This window comes from Meriones unguiculatus, chromosome 9, assembly GCF_030254825.1.
Source record: "Meriones unguiculatus strain TT.TT164.6M chromosome 9, Bangor_MerUng_6.1, whole genome shotgun sequence".
Lineage (NCBI taxonomy): Eukaryota > Metazoa > Chordata > Mammalia > Rodentia > Muridae > Meriones > Meriones unguiculatus.
Genome location: NC_083357.1, coordinates 101,372,194 through 101,393,575, shown reverse-complemented (window position 1 = coordinate 101,393,575; position 21,382 = coordinate 101,372,194). Strand labels below are relative to the sequence as shown.

At 36.5% G+C, this 21,382-nt stretch overlaps 1 protein-coding gene across 6 annotated transcripts in view; it reads left to right on the top strand.

The window, feature by feature from the left end:
- The window catches only part of Rbm26 (RNA binding motif protein 26), a 75,196-nt gene extending 66,558 nt beyond the window's left edge, over positions 1–8,638 (top strand). For 5 of the 6 annotated variants that reach the window (XM_060391578.1, XM_060391575.1, XM_060391574.1 and 2 more), the window contains one exon: positions 89–902. In XM_060391578.1, coding sequence (XP_060247561.1) covers positions 89–178 — 90 coding nt within the window. In that variant the 3' untranslated portion in view covers positions 179–902. Of the gene's footprint in view, positions 1–88; positions 903–5,487 lie in introns of those variants that run through there. The other variant, XM_060391576.1, reaches the window with a different exon arrangement.
- The last annotated feature ends 12,744 nt before the right edge of the window (positions 8,639–21,382 follow it).

Below are 21,382 nucleotides of genomic sequence, written 5' to 3'. Positions count from 1 at the left end.
TGTTTAAAAGTGTTACATTTTTTTTTCTTTCTTTTCTTTTTTTTTTTTTTTTTTTTGGGTAAATTCCTAAATACATCTTAACCTAAAGTTTCAGGAAGAGTCTTTGGTGGATGACTCATTACTTCAAGATGATGATGAAGAAGAAGAGGACAATGAATCTCGTTCTTGGAGAAGATGATTTGACTGATCATTGATCTGCATATGCTAGAACTCTACCTGTGTTTCATTAGTATTATCTAATGTACTTTTACATATTTGTAAAAACAATTTTTGGTAAAATATGATGAAGATGATTTCACAAATAGATAAAAGAGAAGAAAACTACCTTCTGATCTTGTATTTTGAAGATTGATGTTTGCATTTTATTTCAGTAAACAATTGCTAAAGATATCACAATAGAACATATGCAATGTTTTTATTACATACTTCTATTGAACAATACAGAATTCTTTGGGTTATTTGTAAATTAATGAATAGATTTGAATACTTATGACCCAGTATTTGTTATAACATAGAGGATTTTGTTTTACTCCAAATAAGGAATGAATTTGCATTTAAAATCTTAATGAATGTTTTCAAAAATGAATAGATGACATAGTATTCTAAAGTCTCCAAGTTATGTATTCATAATATTGCATAGTAGTATGCTTAGGCTTTACTATGTATTAGCCGTTTGTTGGATTTGTGTATGTATTTTATCACATGGGTGTTAATGATAATGGTGTATGACTGCTTTACATATGAGTCCTTATGCATCTGGATGCTAAAAATAAAGTGGAATGGTCTCTTAAAAGAAAAAAGAAAAGAAAAAAATAATGACAAAAAAAAAATCCATGACAATGTTCCTTGATTTAAAAGAAAAAAAAAAGAAAAGAAAAGAAAAAAAAAAAAAGAAAATGAAACAGACCATTCCAGATGGTGATCTGCCTTCCCCTGATTATCAGAAGGAGCTATAATCACTAAATAATAATGGTTACTGGTACCTTTACAATGATGTACAATCCAATGTTTAAAATTTATCCACTTCGGTTTGGTTTGATCATATAAATTTTCAACAGATGTCTTAAAATTTAAAAGCAGGCTGATTAGTTTGGAACCAGACTTCAAGTAGCGCTAACATTTGGTGACTAAGACAACTTCATGTTACATTTTGGATGTATGAAAAGAAAACTTGACCATTTGAAGATGTATGAATAAAGAAATATACTATAGATACTACTTTAGGAAAACACTGTTTGGTAAGTGTTCCAGTCTGATATTTTAAGTGTGCATTTACTATACTTCTATAAAAAGCTTTCACATTTGCACCAATATTGTGATTTTTTTTAAGTGGATTTCTCTGACACGTGAATATAATTATTGAAAGTTAACTAAACGTTTTTCAGAAAATATATTCTTTGTAGAATGAGGGTAGGAGATTACTAGATTATTGTATTTTTAAAAATCTTTATATTAATTTTAAGTATTTCCGCTTCTCAAGATTATGGTGATTTTTTTTTTTAACTGTATTTTAACAGGACTACTTTTTTTTGTTTTCGGACCAACACAATCCAAAACTAATCCCACCAGTACCAGTCTTCAGCCATCATATAATTTGTATAATATTTTTGTGTCTTTTCCCCCTTACACTTGGGGTTATATTTGTGTGTTTTTTAATGGCAATACTATTTTTTAGGAATGTTTAACTTGGAATTAGTACACATTTAAAATTTCAAACTCAGATTCCATTTGCTAAAATAATGACTCTAAAGTTTACGTAGACTGTGGTATATTTTTATGTAGTCTCTTGTATGTTTGCTATGTGCTATTCTGATTCATTAGGTAAGTTTGTTTTCTTTTCTTTTTAGTAGTCGTGAAAGATGCCAAATTGGCAGAGGCTCACGTTTCTTCTCTTTACACCAAACAGGTATTATAAAGAAAGTAAATCTTTCCAAGGCCAGTTAAATCTCCAGTCTATTTTTGGCTTTATGGTTTGATGATAGTTTCAAAATTTATTATAAAATTCCCTAGAAATGTAAATGAAATTACCAGTTCTATTCAGTAAAGCTCATAAATAGCTCATCAATTTCCCTAGCCTGAAATTGCCCAGTAACTTAATTTAAAATATTTTAAGCCATGGTGCTTTGAATGGTTCAGAAGACCAAATATGACTTGTTTTGGTTCCCTAGTATGAGGATTACATATTCCCGTATTAGGTTCACAGGTGTACTTTTATAAGCATGAACCTGCATTTCATTATTAATGTTATTTAGTGATGTGTTGCTATTGGGTTTTCATCAGTATGTTTCTAAAGTCTAGCACTCTACATACACGTTGATATTTTCATTTGAGACCTAGGACATCTTATTATAAAGTAGGTGGTAGTTCTAAGTTTTTAATAAGAAAACAGGTTGTTAGAAATGGACTGATTTACCTAAAGTCATAGACAATCTAGTAGAAATACTAGATTGTCAGTATAGGCATTTTGTGATTTCAGTACCAACTTCACAAAAAAAGGAAGAAAAAAATTACAGAACTCTGCTGCTGTCTCCTTCCTAATTACTGATCAACCATGAGATTGTGTTTATAGTAATCATGGTAGGCTTTTTACTTCCAAAATACTGCACAGAATTAATAGACTTCTTGGTCATTAGGCAGTTCATATGTTTACCCTTTTAAAAAGCACTTTGTTCATATCTCTGTTACAATATTTAATGTTGTAATATGATTTATCTGGTTTATATGTCTGTCTTCCCCCATGAGATTGCAAGCTCCTCTAGGAAGGGGACCATGTCTTATTCATCTTTTTATCTCTAGTAAAACCTGGCTTATGTGAGCACTTAGATGTTTGTTGGATGAAATAATGAATGAATGCATATATAAATATATAGTAATGAGGTTGACAATTACCTCCCTTGTTAATTCTTATCAATTTTCTAAATATCTTAACAGTTTCCTCAGTCACTGGGTCCATTTTAAATAATAGTATTATGTGTCTCATCACAGGGGTTACAGTAGTGATGGAGTCAGATACCTAGAATCAATCCTGACGTTTCCCCAGTTAAGGCATCTAGGTTGTATGATACTAAATAATGTAGTCATTTCCAGGGCTTAATTTGATTATTGAGGTTTTTTTTTTTTTTTTTTTTTTTTTTTTAAGAGTACATGGTTAGAAATGCTGACAACTGCCAATCTAGACCTTTTCACTAAATTGTTTTGGTCCATAGGTGACCACGTATAGAGAGCTGAACAAGGATTAAGAGATTTAGATTAGGTTTCTCAGCTCTGTACTAACTCTGTAGCCTTAGACAAGTCTCTTGCCTTAATCCAGAGTTTGTACCTTATGTATACAATGACAAGGGTTGGACTGAATGGTATCCCTGGTGGTACATTAGTGTTTGATTCCAAACAATTTTATATCTGAAAGCCAGTTAACCTGTAAGGTGCAGGTAAACTTCTGTATTTACAAGTTCTTCCTATTCCCATTTATAACTTTCCTCTTTGCTTCTAAACTTGTTTTTTTTTTTTTTAAAGTATTTACCTATTATATTCTTTGTCAAGAAGTTCAGATTTATATCTTTTTTCCGTCTCCATTCTTTCCTTCTACAGTATGCCACCTAAAAGTAGAAACCTTTTTAATTCTACAGCTCTTCTGATAAGTTTGGTGCTTTATTGTACACACCTGGTTGATTGCACAGGTAGAGTTGGGAGTGGGAAAAAGAGTACAGGCAATGTAGGCAACTATAGGAGAAATTATATACTTCTGGTTTAAAAGATTGATTAGGATTACCTCAAGGGATGGTTGTCACATTAATTTTTTTTTAATCTCTAAACAATGTTTCAAATGTTATTGAATAATTGTAACTTTTTTTTAAACAAATAAGTTAACTAAAGCCCAGACATTTAATGAAAAGGTGTTGTAGGAAATGAAAGACTATTCCATAGGTTTTGTTTTATTGTAATATGGTCAAATGTAACAAACCAGTAGTTTACTATGAAGATAAGACTTCACTGTTTTAGCTGATTACTTGTAGCAAGTATGGCTAAGCCTCGTTGAAGAAAGTATCTTGTTACCAGAACTGTTTCCTGGGGAGTGGGAAGATGGGCTGTATTCTAATCTTACTTGCAACACTAACCATTGGGTGTGATGGCACAAAAAGATATCAGACATTTAATTATTTGGTTTGTTGAAATATCAGTGGCTGTATCAGAATGCTATATACATTTTATCAAAAATATATCTCCCACTGCAATGAATATAGCTAATTACAGAAAAGTAGCTTTAGTCCTAGCATTTATATAAATCTCTGTAAATCCCATTCCCCCTAAAAAGTCAGTTAAGCCTTCAAAACAAGATTGTCCTAAAAGAAGTTCTGGATTATTCACTCTGGGTTTTTCTCCCAGGACTTTTTTTTCCTTCTAAAATTTTATGTACTAAAAATGGACATTTACTAACATAGATTTTAAGTCACCAATATCCTAAGCAGTATGAAATACTTATAAGTCAAAAAGAAAACCTCATTCTAGATAGAAGGAACTCACTTTTGTCAATTTCCTGAACTAAAAGACTGACTTGTCTGCTCTATAGGATGGATACAGTCCTGTAGAAAAGAGTGGTATTAGTGCTTTGTCTCTTACAATACATTATCACTGAGCAGGTGGAACAGAAGCTTCTAAAAAGCTGCCCAGTTCTCCCAGGAAAGGAAAAAAATTGCTGGACACAATTACCACTCTCAGTTATTTCTAATGAAAACAGACATGCTTAGTAAAAAACATCAGACTTGATAATAACTTTTTTTTTGTAGTTGTTAGTTTTCTGTGCTCGTTACTTAATAAAAGTGAAAGCAACTTAAAATTTTACTTTTTTGATTTGATCCTTTCCAGATCTTCCCTCTACTTCTTTATTTCATCCACTCATCTCATGTATCTGAAGTTAGTCGTCCTTTGTATGCCAGGCCCCGTCTCATTATGTGTTGCTTTTTAAAATTTTGGTTGTTGCACTTGGTGCTTGGTGGAGAATTTTACGTCATCTAGGATGATTAAAGAAAAATGATCATTATATGGAGTTTAAGGAAATAAGATATCCTTGTGATTATTTTGAAAATTGTTGGGAAACTAAAACAAATTTGTTTTTGCTTTTGGTTTATTTATAGTGACTTGAGGCTTGTTATTTGAGTTTTAAATTTTTCTTTGCTATTCACAGCTCTGTGTAAAAATACAAGTTAGTAGATTTTCTAACCCCAAAATTTCAGTAATAGCCATTTTGTAGTGCTGTGATCTTAACACTTAATATTTTCAGAAAGCATGATGCAGAGAGGGTTTGTTAAAAATCCCTTTAGCACAAAGATAATCTTTGATGTAATTTGTCTGTAACTTTCATTTTGATTCTTCTCAAGTAGACTTTTAAAAATATTATAATAACTTAAAGATAGTTCATACTGCGATTTGAATTTTGGATTCTTCTGTGACTTAAAAAATTTTTTTTTAATAAATGTTGTCTTTTTCCAGCAGAGAGAGAGCATCACTGCCTGAATTTGGCTTTGTGACTCTACGAGCAAGCCCGTCCTGTCCTGTCCTGTCTGGAGATGACTGTTAACATCCTGTCATTTGGTTTGCCCTTTATCAATCTGAATAGCTGTTTACTTGTACTGTGATGACCATTTTATCTTTACAGTTCTGTACAAGTACATCTGAGTCCAGAAGTGTACCAAGTGTGTGATATTTATGACCTTACTCATAGATGTTTTCTCCCCTTTATAGCAATTTAACTTGTAAAACACCTTAAGAAGGAGCAAAGGCCTTTTAGCTTCCTTATGAGATGTATTATGTCTCAGGCAAACTGAGAAATGTGTCTGTGAAATCTATAAAGCCATGAGAGCATTAATTGAACAGTTTAGAATGAAGAAAATGAATTAAAAAGTTAAACATAAGTTTGGCTTTAATTTTTTTTTATTTTTAGGATGTATTTATTGAATTAGGATAGCCACTGAAAATAATTTTGAACAGAGTGTAAAGTTCTTTTTACATACTGTAATTAGTTATGTATTTCTTGTGAGCATCTTAATTGAGGGGATTGCCAGGACCATTTTACTCCAGTGCATTTTTTGTCATTCTTAACTCCCAAAAACGAAGAAAATATTTTATTTCTTTTCAAATAATAAATGATAACCTATGGGTTCTAAAACTGAACAACATCTATTAAGTTTGTCTAATTTATACAGTTTTCATCATTTGTAATCAGGGATCAAAGACAATCCTACAAGCAAGGGGAAATAGTGTTAAGTGTTTTTAAAGAATAGCTTTCAGCTGCTCTAAAAATATATCTACTAATTATTTATAAGCAGTATAGCTTAAACTAAAGTATACAATTAAAATTCTCATTCTAAATATGAATTAAAATTTTTTATAGCACACCAGAAATTTTTTTTCACTAAGTTTTGTTTTTTTTTTTGAGTATTCCTTCATAGATTCTTAGGGGTTTGTGAGAAGTCTAACATGATAGCCACTCTGACTTAGAACCAAATTATATTGAATCTGATTTCTTTCTTTTTAAGCTCTACCCAGTCACACTTTCTTTCATGCAAAGCTGATATTCTACAAACACTTTTTCCCTCTTGAGTATGCATTGTGATTGTCTTCATGAATAATAAAATGTAACAAACTCATTAGTCATATTATAAATTATCTGTCTTGATCCACATTGATTATACATGCATGGTTAAAGGAAAAGCATGTATTTTAGATAATTATTATCTAAATAATAATTTAGATAGCCTACAAGGCATTCTGTTTGGTTGTCTTTCCAGCCCTACCAACTTTTTTTGTTCTTTTTTACAGATATGCAGATAGCCGTGAGGAATCCATAAATGTTTTACCAGAATAGTTGATATTTTTACTTTGAAAGAAGGCTTTACAGTAGTAGTGCTGTAGCTGCTTACTTTAGAGCCAAAGAACATTGTCGGAAGAAACCACACCTGTCAGCCAGTAGCTCTTTTGATTGCTTAATAGGTGACTGCTGCACACTGTCACATTAACTTACTTTGCTATTGCCTTTTTCTTTTGCTGTTGGGTTAAAAACAAAGCAAAACAAAGTGGAACATGCCCTTGGGGATCAGAAGTCAAATTGATTTCTCCTTAAAATCATTGCATTTTTTAAAAAAGTGTTGGGAGATTCAGTCGGTCAGTTACATTTAAGTCCTTATACATTGGTTATTAGAGATTCCTTTTTAAATTTTTTTTTTCTTGAATAGCCTTACCATGGAGCTATGTGTACATAACTGTACAGAATCATTTTTGTGTAATTGAATGGAGCAGTTTACTTCTGCATGACTGCATTATGGAAGCCTTTTATATATCTTTATATTTTTCAATATACTTAGATTTTACACTATTGGTCGCTCTAGTCATGCTATATTTGTTGTTTTTTTTAAATAGAATTTATAAATATTTATGCTCAAAATACAGATCAACTAAATATTTTTGGTCTTGTTTACAAGATAATACTTTAAAGTGATACAGACCCCTCAAGTGTCTTAGGAAACAGTCATTGGTGCTATAAAACCTTTCAGTGTCATTGAATCTGTCGTCTAGTCTTTGCTGGTCTTTATTTATTTATTCCTGCTTACACTTTAATCTAGCTAGCAGCAGAATTATGAAGTGATATGTGTTGAGTCGGGTTAAGAGCCCAGCCCCATTAGAGAACACCTAATAATTTAAGAAACTGATGCATAATGACTGTATTCTTATTGTGCCCAGCTTCTCCCAAAAGAACATAGTTTATTTTGATAAGAAGGCTATTAATTTGATTAACATTTTAAAATGATATACTTACTCAAGCATGTCTTTTTCTCATATTTGAAATGGAAAACTTTTCTAGTCCTAAAATAATTACGTAATTTCACTCTGCTTTAAATACCCATCTGTCCTTCACTCAGTTGAAGGAAGAATATTTCTTACAAATATTTACAGAATATTTGATGAATTATAAAGAAATGAGTTATTACATTGTACAAGTTTTCCGTTGATGTGTACTTCTTGTTTTGCCCCCAAGATTTTATTCCAGCACCTTACTGAATGTTTTCAAGATACAGTTAAGTATCAGCAGAGCATTCAGACATGTTTGCTTTTGATTCTCAGAACTCTAAATCTGTTTTGAGTGTGATAATTCTTCAGAATATACTGTTTGTCATCAGATTTCCTTTAAGGGTTCCTTTACTGGTTTATTTTAACTCAGTTTCTATGGACTGTTGTTGAATATGAAAACACCAAAGGAGTCTTTTCTCGTCTGAAGACTGGGTTGTTCCAGTGGTTAGTACCTGTGCCCATAACTATCCCATTTCATGAATGCGTGTTGGCATGGGGGACAATTCCCTGCTCTTTGAGTGGAGCGAAAGTAACTGGTTAAGCTGTAGCAGCTTCCTTGTTTATTTTTAAAAGTGATGATAAAACTTGAACTGAAAAAGGTAAAACTTGAACTAGAAAACTACTCTTGTATGCACAGAATGTTTATAGTGACTGTGTTTGTGTGGGTTGTCAACACTTCTATTATTTATAGTTGAATTATGTTGTTTATTAAATATCCATGTTTATTATTTTTATATTTTGAAATTTTAAAAATAAAATAGTCTTAATAAAAACAGTTGTTAATGTTTTAAAATTATCCTCTATCTTATAGCAGTTATTTGTATAAATAAGCTTTGTACCCACCATGCACACACAGTTGAGATTTCTGAAACTGTGTATGAAGCAGTCGCCCCAGGCTTCCTCTTGCACTTGCTACCCTCAGTTCTCACGTGAAGCTGGCTCCAGTGTGCTGTTCGCGCAGTGCTTCCTCCCACACAGACACACCTTGATTGCCATGTTCTCTTGGTTCCTGCTTCTGCATACTGTTTCTCTTTAGTTCATTTGCTGGCCAAAAAGTTCTTACTATGTTGAAGTATAGAAACACTACAGTGATGACTAAGAATGATTGCTGTAGAGTCTGAAGGCGAAACTACAGTGGTGATCCACAAACTCATAAAAATGTTTTTAGAAGTTCCCCTTTGTAACCTGATGGTGATACAGGTCCTTTCTCCCTCCTCATCTGATTTGGCTTCCTGTTCCCACATCCAGCATGTTTCTTGCAGAGTTACAAGAATTGCATACTTTTTTGGGTTTCATTCTTAGATGTGCATCTATCACCTATAAAAAGCTTGATGAGGACCTGTCTACTTGTGACAGAGTTGAGATTAAAAATACATCTTTATCTTAAAAGGCATAAGGCTTGATAATCTTTATAGAGGTTTAGTTTTTAACTAGTAAAATTTCTTAATAAAATTGTTCTTGGTAAAATTATTAACATTTGTAATACATGTAAACTCATACACATGCACACAAATATATAGCCATCCCTGTGGGTAATTTTAGATTATGTTCTTAGTTTCTACTTTACCAAAGTATTTCTTTAAAAGACTGAATTTTTTTCTTTTCATTTTTTTCAAAATTACATGTAATTATGTATTGTAGAGAAAGAAGAAATTTAATATTTGGATTATATAATTTTTGGTATGTTTATAACAATTTAATCCCTCAACTATGAATTAAAATAAAGTAATTCTTGCTTGGGGTTTATAGGGTAGGCAGGACATCCTTAAATATCTTTACCTTTTTGATTCTTTCTGTATGACACATTCTCAAGTACAGGTATACCAGTTTTTAACCTAGAGATACACTTTGCATTTGATCTTTTACAAAGTATAGATGCGTATGTTCTTTAATAATTTAGATTTAGGAGTCAAAAGTACAGTTTTGTTTGCATTTCATTTGAACTCATCTAATTCATTTCTTGTATTCATGTTACATTAGTTACCACATTCTTTCTGTGCCTAACTTCTGATGCAGGAGTAACAATATCAGTGATGTTTTTCACAACATTTAGTTGCCAAGATTTTTCTTTTTCTTGGAGCTGACGTTCTTAATAATTCTTTTTTTAATTTATTACAATTTATTCACTTTGTATTCCAGCTGTAGGCCCTTCCCTCGTACCTTCACATTCCCTCCCTTCCTCCCTCTTCCCCTCCCAAGCTCCTCCAAGGTCCACTGATAGAGGAGGTCCTCCTCCCCTTCCCTGACCCTAGCCTATGAGGTCTCATCAGGACTGGCTGCATTGTCTTCCTCTGTGGCCTGGTAAGGCTGCCCCCTCCCCACGCAGGGGTAGGTGATCAAAAAGCGAGTTACTGAGTTCATGTCATAGATAGCCCCTGTTCCCCTTACTGGGTTACCCACTTGGAGACTGAGCTGCCATCTCTGCAGGGGTTCTAGGTTATCTCCATGCATGGTCCTTGGTTGGAGTATCAGTCTCAGAGAAGACCCCTGTGCCCAGGTTTCTTGGTTCTGTTGCTCTCCTTTTGGAGCTCCAGTGCCCTCCAGGTCTTTTTATCTCCCCCTTTCAGAAGATTCCCTGCACTCTGTCCAAAGTTTGGCTATGAGTCTCAGCATCTGCTTTGATTCCCTGTTGGGTAGAATCTTTCAGAGGACTCTGTGCTAGGCTTCTGTCCTATTCCCTGTTTTCTCCCTTTTCTGATGTGTGTCCTTCATTCTATAATTCTTATGACAGTATTTTACTGACAGATAATGCTAAATGCTCCTTTTTTTTTTTTTTTTTTTTTTTTTGCTCTTCTCACATTTGGACTTTTTTTCCCGACTGTAATTTATTATTATTAATTATAATTTATTAACTTTGTATCCTGCCTGTGACCCCCTCCTTTGTCTCCTCCCAACCCCACCCTTCCTCCCTCTTCTCTTCCTCAGAGATCATTTGTAGTTCATTACTAAATGCTCATTTTTATTCAAATAAATGATAAAATCCAGGTTGGGATTTCTGTTTCTAAATGATGTTATCTTTAAGAATACACAAAGATCTGCCAAATAAAATTTTGTTACTAAATTTTAAATATCATTTTTAATCTTCCATCCTGATTTTTTCTAGAAAAATGTTATATATTTAATCAAGTCTATTGTGATACACCCAAAGCGTGAAATAGACAGTGAAAGAAGAAAATTTGCCAACAGTCTAGTTTTTGTTCTGTTATCAGATGAAAAGCTTGTTCTGTGGTTTCTAGAGATGAAATCCAGGGTGTTGGTCATGCCAGGCAAGTACTCCACTTCTGAGCTATATCTCCAACCCAAGAAAAAGCAATTTAAAATACCTACCTATATAATCTTATTTTGTTTAATCGTGCATATTTTCCCCAATTGTCTACCTGATGGGTGTTGTTATTTGACTAGAAATGGGAAAACTTGAATGTAATATGTAGTGTGGCTGTGGTTTGAGTAATTGAGGGTTTGCATTGTAGTTTTATGTTCTCCATTACTAATTCACAGTATGCTTAAAATGTGCGTTATTGGAATGTAATGTAATATATCTTCTATTCTGTGCTCTGAAAATCATGATTCGTAGCAGTTTGGGGCGGGGTGGGAGCCGCAGTCATGTATCCCAGTTTTTTTCTCAGACTTGCTATGTTAACAGTGGGAAACAAGGGGCTGCGCATCAAGCTCAGTGCCTATGCCTGCAAGAAAACAGCACTCCCAATTGGTCTGCATCCCAGTCTTTCTTGTTTTGGGGATTTAGGATATGGGATTAATGAAGAAGTTGCTTCGAGGATAAAGTACAAGCCACCCCTAAAAAAATCATTAATTCATTCTTTACAATTTATTCACTTTTTACCCCCTCCCCCGCAGCACCCTCTCTTGTCTCCTCCCAGACCCAGCTACCCTCCCTTTTCTCCCACAAATCAATTTTTAAAATTAAAAATATGAAAGTCCTTAATATTTTTAAATCATTTGAAGTTCAAGTATTTTTGTTCCTAAGATCTCATTTAAAGACATTTCAAACAGGAAAATTTAGAAATCACACATGAAATTGCTATAATAGATTAGAAGGGCTATAGTAATTTTAATAAGTTTCTTGAAAAAATATTTGATGGCTGATTTTAGTAATTGGGATAGACTGCATGTCACTTGTAATAAATGCAGCAAAAACTACATCTGTTAGGCATTTTATAGAAACCTGCCTTACTGTGTTTTAGTTATAGGACTATAGCACAGCCCCCAGTTTGTGCTATAGAAGACTAGAGATGTGTTAGATGCCCAGGAAAAGAAGAGCGAGATCAGTTATGTCAGCTGCATTGTGAAAGCTCTGTTGTAGATTGAAAGCTGCCTGGAAACAGAACACACACACACACACACACACACACACGCCCCTTAGCTCGACTTCATGAAAAGGAGGGTGCAAGAAGCACACTTGTGTAGGATCTTTTCAATCCTCTTCAGGATAGAGTGCACACTCAGCTGAGAGGGTGCCAGTGTAACTATTTGGTTTTGCATTGCTTTTGTTTGTGTGGGACTAGCTTTACTGTTGCTCAGGCTGGACTTGAACTCATGGACTAAAGTGATCATTCTGCCTCAGGCTCCAGAATAGCTTGGGACCACAGCTGCATACTTCGTCACCAGACGCTTTTCACCTTCTCTGCACAGGGGTACTTGGACTATTATGTTGTTTCATTAGAGCACAATGCCGTCAGACCTTTTGCCAAGGGTCAGGGCTTAATTTTTGGTTGGTGCTGTATGTATTAGCACATGTTGGTTGGTAGGTTGCTTGGCTGTTCTTGAACTTGTGTTCCTCCTGTGTCAGCGTCAGTGGTGAAATTACAAATGTGTCATCACATCGACTTAACCAAATTGTTATTGTCCAGTTGGACTATTCATTTTTCAACTTTGCACACCTCAGGCTTTTGTGTGTGGAGTTCTAGGTACCTTGCCACAGTATCCCACTAGATTCCAACAGGAAGTTTTCTGCTGGTTTTTACAGCATTGCATGTCAGTTTCTTCTGACAGAAGAGGTTCACAGTTTTTTATCCTTCAATAATTTGAACTATATTGGCATCCTTACATTTCAGTGGTCTGTTTCCTGCAGACCCTTTGTCAGTCTTTTCAGCGTTATTTTTTTTTTTAAGTGAAAATGTAGCCTTACTGTCGTTAAGGAACTTGAGTTTTTAATAGTCTCTGTTCTACTGTCTTCTATTGATCATATTTATTTCCCATAACTCTGGACCCTTCCCTCATCATGTCCCTCTCCCAACTTTTATTTCTTCCTCAACATGTTTTTTTATTTCGAGACAGGGTTTCTCTGTGGAATAGCCCTGGCTGTCCTGGACTTACTCTGTATACTAGGCTGGCCTCAAGCTCAGAAATGAAACTGCTTCTGCTTTCCTTAGTGCTGGGATTAAAGGTGTGCACTACCACTGTTGGCTCAAAACATTTTGATTTATGCTTATTGTGTATGAGAGAGACAAAAGATAGGAATATGCCATGTGTGCTCACAGAGTCATTGGATCTCTCCAAGAGTTAGGAGTTACTGGCATTGTGATCCAACTGGTGAGGCTACTGGGAAGAGAATTTGTGACCTCTGGAAGAGCAGCAAATGCCACAGAATCTTCTCCAGCCTCTCTCTTTTCTCATGTTATGTCTCAGAGGTTTTTCTTTTTTATTTTTGGGGGGAGGGAGGTTTGTTATCTGTACTTTGGCTTTATAAAAACCTATCACCATTCTTTCTGTTGAGAATTTCATACATGAGTACCATATTTACATAATTTTCATCTCTCCGCTCTGCAATTCCAGTCTCTTCCCCCCTCCCCATATTCATGACAACTATCGCTACACACAAACACACACACACACACAGTGCACTTGAGATTGGATAAACTATTGGGGACTCATCCCTGAAGAATATTGTGTTCACGGATTGAAAATTCTGAATATTGCCAGGCATGCTGGCACAATCCTTTAATCTCAGCACTTAGGAGGCAGAAGCAGGTGGATCTCTGAGTTTGAGACCAGCCTGGTCTACAAAGTGAGTCCAGGGACAGCGAGGGCTGTTACACAGAGAAACCCTGTCTCAAAAACCAACAAAACAGACATTCAGAGTATTGCTAGTTGACCTAGATTCATGTACATTACTGTAATTTCTATTGTAATCTCTATAAGATTATCCTTGTAGGCAGAAGACAATATTTATGTGAATCACTAAACTAGAATCACTAAAAACAAGTTTTGGAATTAGAACGCTCAACGCCAGTTAGCATTCAGGGAATGGCATCTCAAACAAGATGACTACATACTGGAATTATTACAGGAAAAGTCACAGCACCAGGGCTGCCACAGAACAGATGTGATCCTGTACATTGCTTGTGGAGATAGAGTACACAATACTGGAAAATCTTGGAGGTTCCTAAATAGCCAAACGTGTAATTACCTTATGAATGAGAAATGTTCTGGACATTTAGTACAAATGTTCACTGGAACTTTATTCAGGAGTTAGAGCCTGGGAATAAGGCATGTCTTCAATGAGAAACTATATTTACTCCATGAGGTAATACTCAGCAGTATAAAGCCAAGCACTGATACATGCTCAACATAAGTGAACCTCCAGAGGCAGTGCTAAGTGAAGAAAGTAAAATTGGGATGCTAGTAGATGTGATTAAGAGGGCCACAGGACCGATGCAATGACTGCTTGTTACCTCACATGCTCCCTCTGTACTATACTATACATTTTGGAATTCTAAAAGAAGACAGGTGGTCATTTGACCTTGGACTGACAACTCTAGATTTATAGGCAAGAACAAACCTTTTTCTTAATTTTTAATATTTGGTTGAAGTACTTCATTTTATAGATGGAAATCTAAGGAATATAAGTCATTATCCAAATAAAAATTAAATATTTTGGGGAATTAAACTTTCTAAAATCTTTACAAATATTTAATAATCCTGACTTGCACCCAGTATTGAGATTATTTTCAGAAAATGTCTTATTGTTTTGCAGCGGGGTGACCATTACTACTACTTTGGTACCACAGAATGTTTTACTTATCTGATTAACTGATAAATATCTAGGTAAAACTATCATAAATTATATTATGTTAAGCTACCCATTTTCACATTGTAAAAAGTAGTACTTTTTAAATGAATTTATATGAAATCTCCAAAAAAAAAAAAAGAGGGCCACAGGAGTCACCCTTTAATGATGGAACTTTGTCTTGTTTACCATTGTCAGCATCCTGGTTGTGGTCTTGGCATTACAGTTTATGATCTAATACAGTTGGAGTGAATTTAATTTAAAAAATAATTTTTATTGATAGGGTCTCTAGCCATTGTTGGAGTGGAACTTGGCACAAGACCAGGCTTTGTATTCAGGTATCTACCTGCCTCTGCCTCTGCCTCTTGTTGCTGGAAATAAAGGTGTACACCACCTTGCCTTGTGTGTGTTTGTGTCTTGGTGTATGTATGTATGTCCTTTATGTGCACATAGAGGCCAGAAGAGGGCATCGATCCCTTGGAGCTGAAGTTACTAGGTTCTGAGGTTATATGGATGCTTGTAACTGAATGTAGGTCCTCTAGAAGAGTTTCAAGTGGCCTTAATCCCTGAACCATCTCTCTTGCCCCAGATTCTTATTTATGTCTGCATGTAATTTCAACTAGGCTTGATTTAGAAAAAGGACTCAGAGCAACATCTTCACTATGTCTTGAAGATGTAGAATCTGGAAAAGTACCTTGGAATGAAATGTGTCACCCACAAAGGATGAGTTCTTGGAAGCCAAAATTTGAGGTATACACTCATGGCACAATTCAGTGTTCTTGGTAAAAAAGAGTGGGAAGAGTTTAAGAGTCAGAAATAGTAGCTATCAATGGAGCTGCTTTCCAGACACTATAGGATAGTTTCAAGTATGAACTTGGTGATTGTGACAGCTTGTGTAAGACCTGTGCAAGCTCCAGTCATACAAAATCACAGTGGATAGGATGGGTGGGGATGGGAGGAGATGGGAGGAGGTGGGCACAAAGTGCCACCACTCACCGAGGAGCTACTGACATTAACTGCTGGGAGGGAAGGAGTGGGGTTTTTGTTGTTGTTTGTTTGTGTTTTTTTTTTTTTTTTTTTGTGCTTTGTTAATGATGGGATTTCTGGTAGGTCAACCACAAGCCAAGGCAGGCCGTACTCCTAAAATTATCTGGGCAACATTAACTGGAATTAATAGGAAAAAAGAAAAAAAAGTTGGATGGAAGGTTAGAAGGATAGTTATGTGAGGACTTGTGTGTATACTCAATATACACTGTGAAATTTACAAAAAATATTCTTTAAAAGATATTTTTTAAAAGGAAATTTGAAGTATAGATAGGGACAAATGGAGTCTGTGCCTGGAGATAGGACGTACTTCTGTGTACAGTGTTTAAAGGAAATGACTGCGTCTGAATGCTGTTTATTTTTTCCTTACTGTTGTCACTTAGAGCTGTTAGAGAAATGGCAGAGCTTGCCTACCTGAGGAAATGGGTGATAATTAAACCAGGGAATGCTTGCTTTGCCTTAACAGTTTTTCTCTTAGCTCTGGAGGGTTGAAGTGGGAGAGATAAGTTAAAATATACTTGTAACATAAAGGCTGGAAAGAATAATATAAGGTCCTGTTGTGGTGTAAGGCAACAGAGGGCTAAACTGCAGTGATGTAAAAGTCTTCTCATGGGAGGTTCAGTTAATATATGAAAACACCGATAGCTCAGTTGGGGAAAATGTTCATTTAATAAGCTTTTTATTATTCTATGTTAATACATAATGTGTTTCATTTGTTTTTATACATGTGTATGGTATGTTTTTATTGCTCCCTCCTATTGATCGTATTCCTCTTAACTAATCCTACCTTTCTACTTTCATGTCATATAGATCTGTATATGTATGCCATATGCTTGTATACAACTACATATGTATAAGTATCCAGAGAGTTTATTTAGGTTGCTTACAGGAGTAAGGGTAGCTATACCACTGAAGAAAATATGCCTCTAGCAACCAGTAAAAAGCCTGTAGATACTTAGAGTGGTGGAGCCCCCTGAGCCCGTCCCAATCCATGATGGAATGCCTGACCCAATTCTTTGCTGGTAATCATTACTGCTGGATGTTCAGTGGCCATGCCATACCTAAAAGACAATGTTCTACTCCTTATTTCTTTCCATCTCTTCTAATATATTCCGTGAACTTTGTGTATATGGGGTGGGGTTGAAATACGGTTTCCTTTTAGGGCTGAACATTGAACAGTCACAGTCTCAGCAGTTTGACCAGTTAGGAATTGCTGTAGTAATTGACTCCCATTGTATAAGGAGCTTCTCTAACCGAAGCTGGCAGCAGCACTAACCTATTAGTATAAAAATATCTAGAAGGTGCCCATGGCAGCTCAGTGTCCAAGTGGGTCTCCTAGTAATGGGAAAAGGAACTATCTCTGACATGAATTCAGTGGCTGGCTCTGAGCAGGGAGCAGCCTTACCAGGCCACAGAGGAAGACAATGCAGCCAGTCTTGATGAGACCCAATAGACCAGGGTCAGATGGAAGGGGAGGAGGGCTCCCCTAGCAGTGTACTGGGGGAGGGCCATAGGAGTAGAGGGCGGGAAGGTGGGATTGGGAGGGGGTGGGGGAGGGGGATCCAGCTGGGATACAAAGTGAATAAACTATTTTAATAAAATAAAAATCAAGACATCTGGAAGGCAATTTGATGCACACAATATGTCCATTTAGCAAATGACAATTGCTTCTGTACCACACACCACTCCATCTGTGGGTTTACGCCACATTTATAGTACCAGACATGGATTCTCTTTCTGTGGAGCAGTCCTCAAATCCAGTAAGGGTTGGTTACCTCCATAACTCCTGCCGATACTGCACTGGTGAGTACATATCTTGTTGGTGGTGAAGCCTGCAGCATCCACTGCTGAGTACAGCTGATGATGGTAATTCTCACAGTATCCACAGCACCTTCTAGCACCAAAATAAATAAGCTAGTTAGTAGGGAACAAGCCTTTAGCTCAGTTCCAACTTGATCTCAGTTCTGCAGCAACAACTAAAAAAATGTGTAATCAACAGTAGTTTAGGGGGACTTGAGAGCTTCTCTGACCAAAAATTCCTATGTAGATAGCTTGTCCCTGACACTGAGGGCTTTTTTAATAACCATTGGTTTCTGGGAGAGGCTCTATTCACTCAGAAAATACATTCTTCATTTGTAAAAGATGGGGAACAAATACAGTGCATTTGAAACACTGAAAGCCATTGTGACTATAGTGTAAACCAAGGTTCAGATAGAGTCATGATTTAACCAGTGAGGAGCAGAGTCTGGAAGCTACTGGTGAAAGGAGCTCTCCATTTCATCTAGGTAGTACAATATATGTCAAGAAATAGAAGAGAAAAAAGTTAGCAAACAGGAAATCCGTATTTTCAGGTGTTTTTGTTGGTTTTTAAATGAAGTCTTGCTGTGTGGCCTAGGCTGCCCTTGAACATTGAGACTCAAGGAGTCCTTGTACTCACCTACACAGCTAACACTACAGATGTGTACCATTGCAGATGGATTTTACTTTGGGGGGGGTTAAGTTTAGGAGAAATATTAAAGTAATTTGCAAAGCAGGAGAAACAAAGGGAAGGCAGAAACTTCAATCAGTAGTAGTACAAACATTGAAGGAAGCCAGGCACCGTGGTGCATGCCTTTAATCCCAAATCTTGGGAGGCAGAGGCAGGCATATCTCTGTGAATTCCAGGTCAGCCTGGTCTACAACGTGAGTCTGGGACAGCCAGAGCTGTTACACAGAGAAACCCTGTCTTCGAAAAACCAAACCAAACCAACCAACCACTCTCTGATAGGAATTAAGGCCCACTCCATGAGATAGAATTCATGTCTGACACTGCTCAGGTGGTCAAGAACCCAAGACTGGATTGATAGGCTGTAGGTCCAGGGGAAAATCACATATGGTTTTAAAGCAGTGGTTCTCAACCTTCCTAATGCTATAACCTTTTAATATAATTCTCATGTGCTGACCCCAACCATAAAAGTATTTTTTGTTGCTACTTGATAACTAATTTGGTTACTGTTACAAATTGTAAATATCTGATATGCAGGGTGTCTGATATGAAGCCCTTGTTGGACTCCACATTGGTCCTGACCAACAGGTTGAGAACCACCGTGCTAAAGGGATGGCAGTGACTCCTAATGACATTTGGCTATTCCCACACATCTGCGCCATGCTCCGCCATCCTGAGAGAACCACAACTGAATAATACGCAGAGAGCGAGAGATCTTGGAAGACTCTGTACTAAATGGGACGTCTTTATCAAACCCCTCTTAAGTTTCAGGGACCTGTGTGGAAGAGGAAACTGAAAGATAAGAGTGAGAGGGGATCAAAGAGCCAGCTACTGAGTTCATGTCAGACAGCCACTGCCCCCTCACTAGGGAACTCACTTGAAAACTGAATAGCCTATGGGCTTTCTCTGAGTTAGGGGGTCTAGGTCCTTTCCATGCATGGTCTTTTGTTGACGTATTGGTCTCTGCAGGGTCCCCTGGCCCCAGATGTTTTGGCTCCTGTTTGGAACTCCTTTCCCCTTCTGGACTTTCTAACTCTCCCTTCTTCCATGCACTTCCTGCACTCTGCCCAAAGTTTGGCTATGAGTCTCATCATCTTTTGATATTCTGATGGGTAGTCTTTCAGAGGCCTCTGCGGAAGGCTCCTGTCCTGTTCCGTCTTCTACTTCCGGTCTATCATGTTTGCCCTCTGAATGAGGTTTCAGCCTCTTCCCTAGGGTTTTCCTTCTTGTTTAGCTTCTTTAAGACTAGAGATTTTAGTATGCTCATCCTATATTATATAGCTAATATTCACTTATAAATGGTGCAGCCTTGCCAGGCCACAGAGGAAGATGATACAGCCAGCCCTAATGAGACTTGATAGGCTAGAGTCAGGAGAGGAGGTCCTTCCCTATCAGTGGACTAGGGGAGGAGCATAGGGGGAGATGAGGAGGAGGGCCTACAGCCAGAGTACAAATAATAATATAATTTGGAATAAATAAACTTAAAAAGTTAAGAAAAGTCAGTTGGGATGGATGACTCCAAAGAAACAGTGTACTCTAGAAACAGTAGGACCAATGAACCTGTGAACTCAGCTTCTGTGCAGCATGCACTGTCGCACAGGTACAAATCAGCAGGTGCCAGCAATGAGGGAGGGAGTAGAGAGGGGATTCACCCTTGACCAAGAAGCTCTATGCAATTGACAGCCACTGTGCTGGATAGTTTCATGTCAACTTGACACGAGCTGGAGTCATCTGAGAGGAGGGAAGCTCAATCAAGAAAATGCCTTTATAGGGTAGGCAAGTTTGCACAATATTTTTTTAATAATACATATGGAGAGGAAACAGACCATCATGGGTAGTGCCATCCCTGGGCTAGTGGTCATCAGACTGAGCAAGCCAGTAAGCGGCACCCCTCCATGGCCTTTGCATCAGCTCCAACTTCCAGGTTCCTTCCCTGCTCGAGTTCCTGTCCTGACTTTCTTCCATGATGAACAGTGATATGAAAGTGTGAGCCAAATAAAACCATTCTTCCCCAAATTTCTTTTGGGCTTGGTGTTTCACCATTGCAGTAGTAACCATAACTAAGACACCCACTTGCAAAGGAAAACTCAGTTTTCTCCACTGGAGTCTGCCATATTAACTACAATTAAGGGCAGGCCCCGTGCCCAGCAGTAAATGGCCAGCACAAAACGAATTCGGTGTTGCTTTTTGTCTTGTATAATTTTGTTTGGGCTTTTTTTTTTTTTAAATTGTTCTTTTGCTTGTATTATGGTTTCTGATTTTGTGTTTTTCCAGGGTTTTGTGTGTGCATTTCTTGTTTCTGTTGGGCTTTTTTGTTGTTGTTGTTGTTTACTTGTTTTTTGAAGTGAGAAGAAGGAAAGGGCATAGAGTTGAGTGGGTGAGGAAGATCTGGAGGAACTGGGAAGGAAAAAAAGCAGTATCAGAAAATAGTCTGAAAAGTATTTTTTTAATAAAAAATGTTTAACAATTTTATGTATGTATAACATGCATTGTGGTTATTATACCCTCTTCCATAATCTCCTTTTCACCCCTGTTGACAGCCCTTCCTCCATAAAAGTCCTCACATTCCTGACTTTTTTATTAGTAGGAATGTAGTTTGCTTCATAGTCCCCGCTTCCGTGATTTCTGATACCTCTCAAGCACACCTTTTACTATCTTTCCTACTTAAACCCAGGGCATAAGAATGTCCAGTCTCTATTGCTTTGTTTGGGCTTTTTCTCTTCTTTTTTTTTTTCTTTTCTTTTTTGTTTCCTTTTATCTTTGTCTCACTGATCTTTTGTGTGTATATTATGCTTTCAAATTTTGCATTTTTATGTTTTATGTGTGTGCGTGCACACACGTTTCTGTGTTATCCTTTTTTTTCCACGTTATTTTGTTTGCCTGTTTTCTGAAGAGACAGAAAGAAAGGGGGTGGAGTTTGGAAGAGAGGCTGGGATGTAGGAGAACTTGTAGGAAGGGAAACCATGATCAGAACATATTCTATA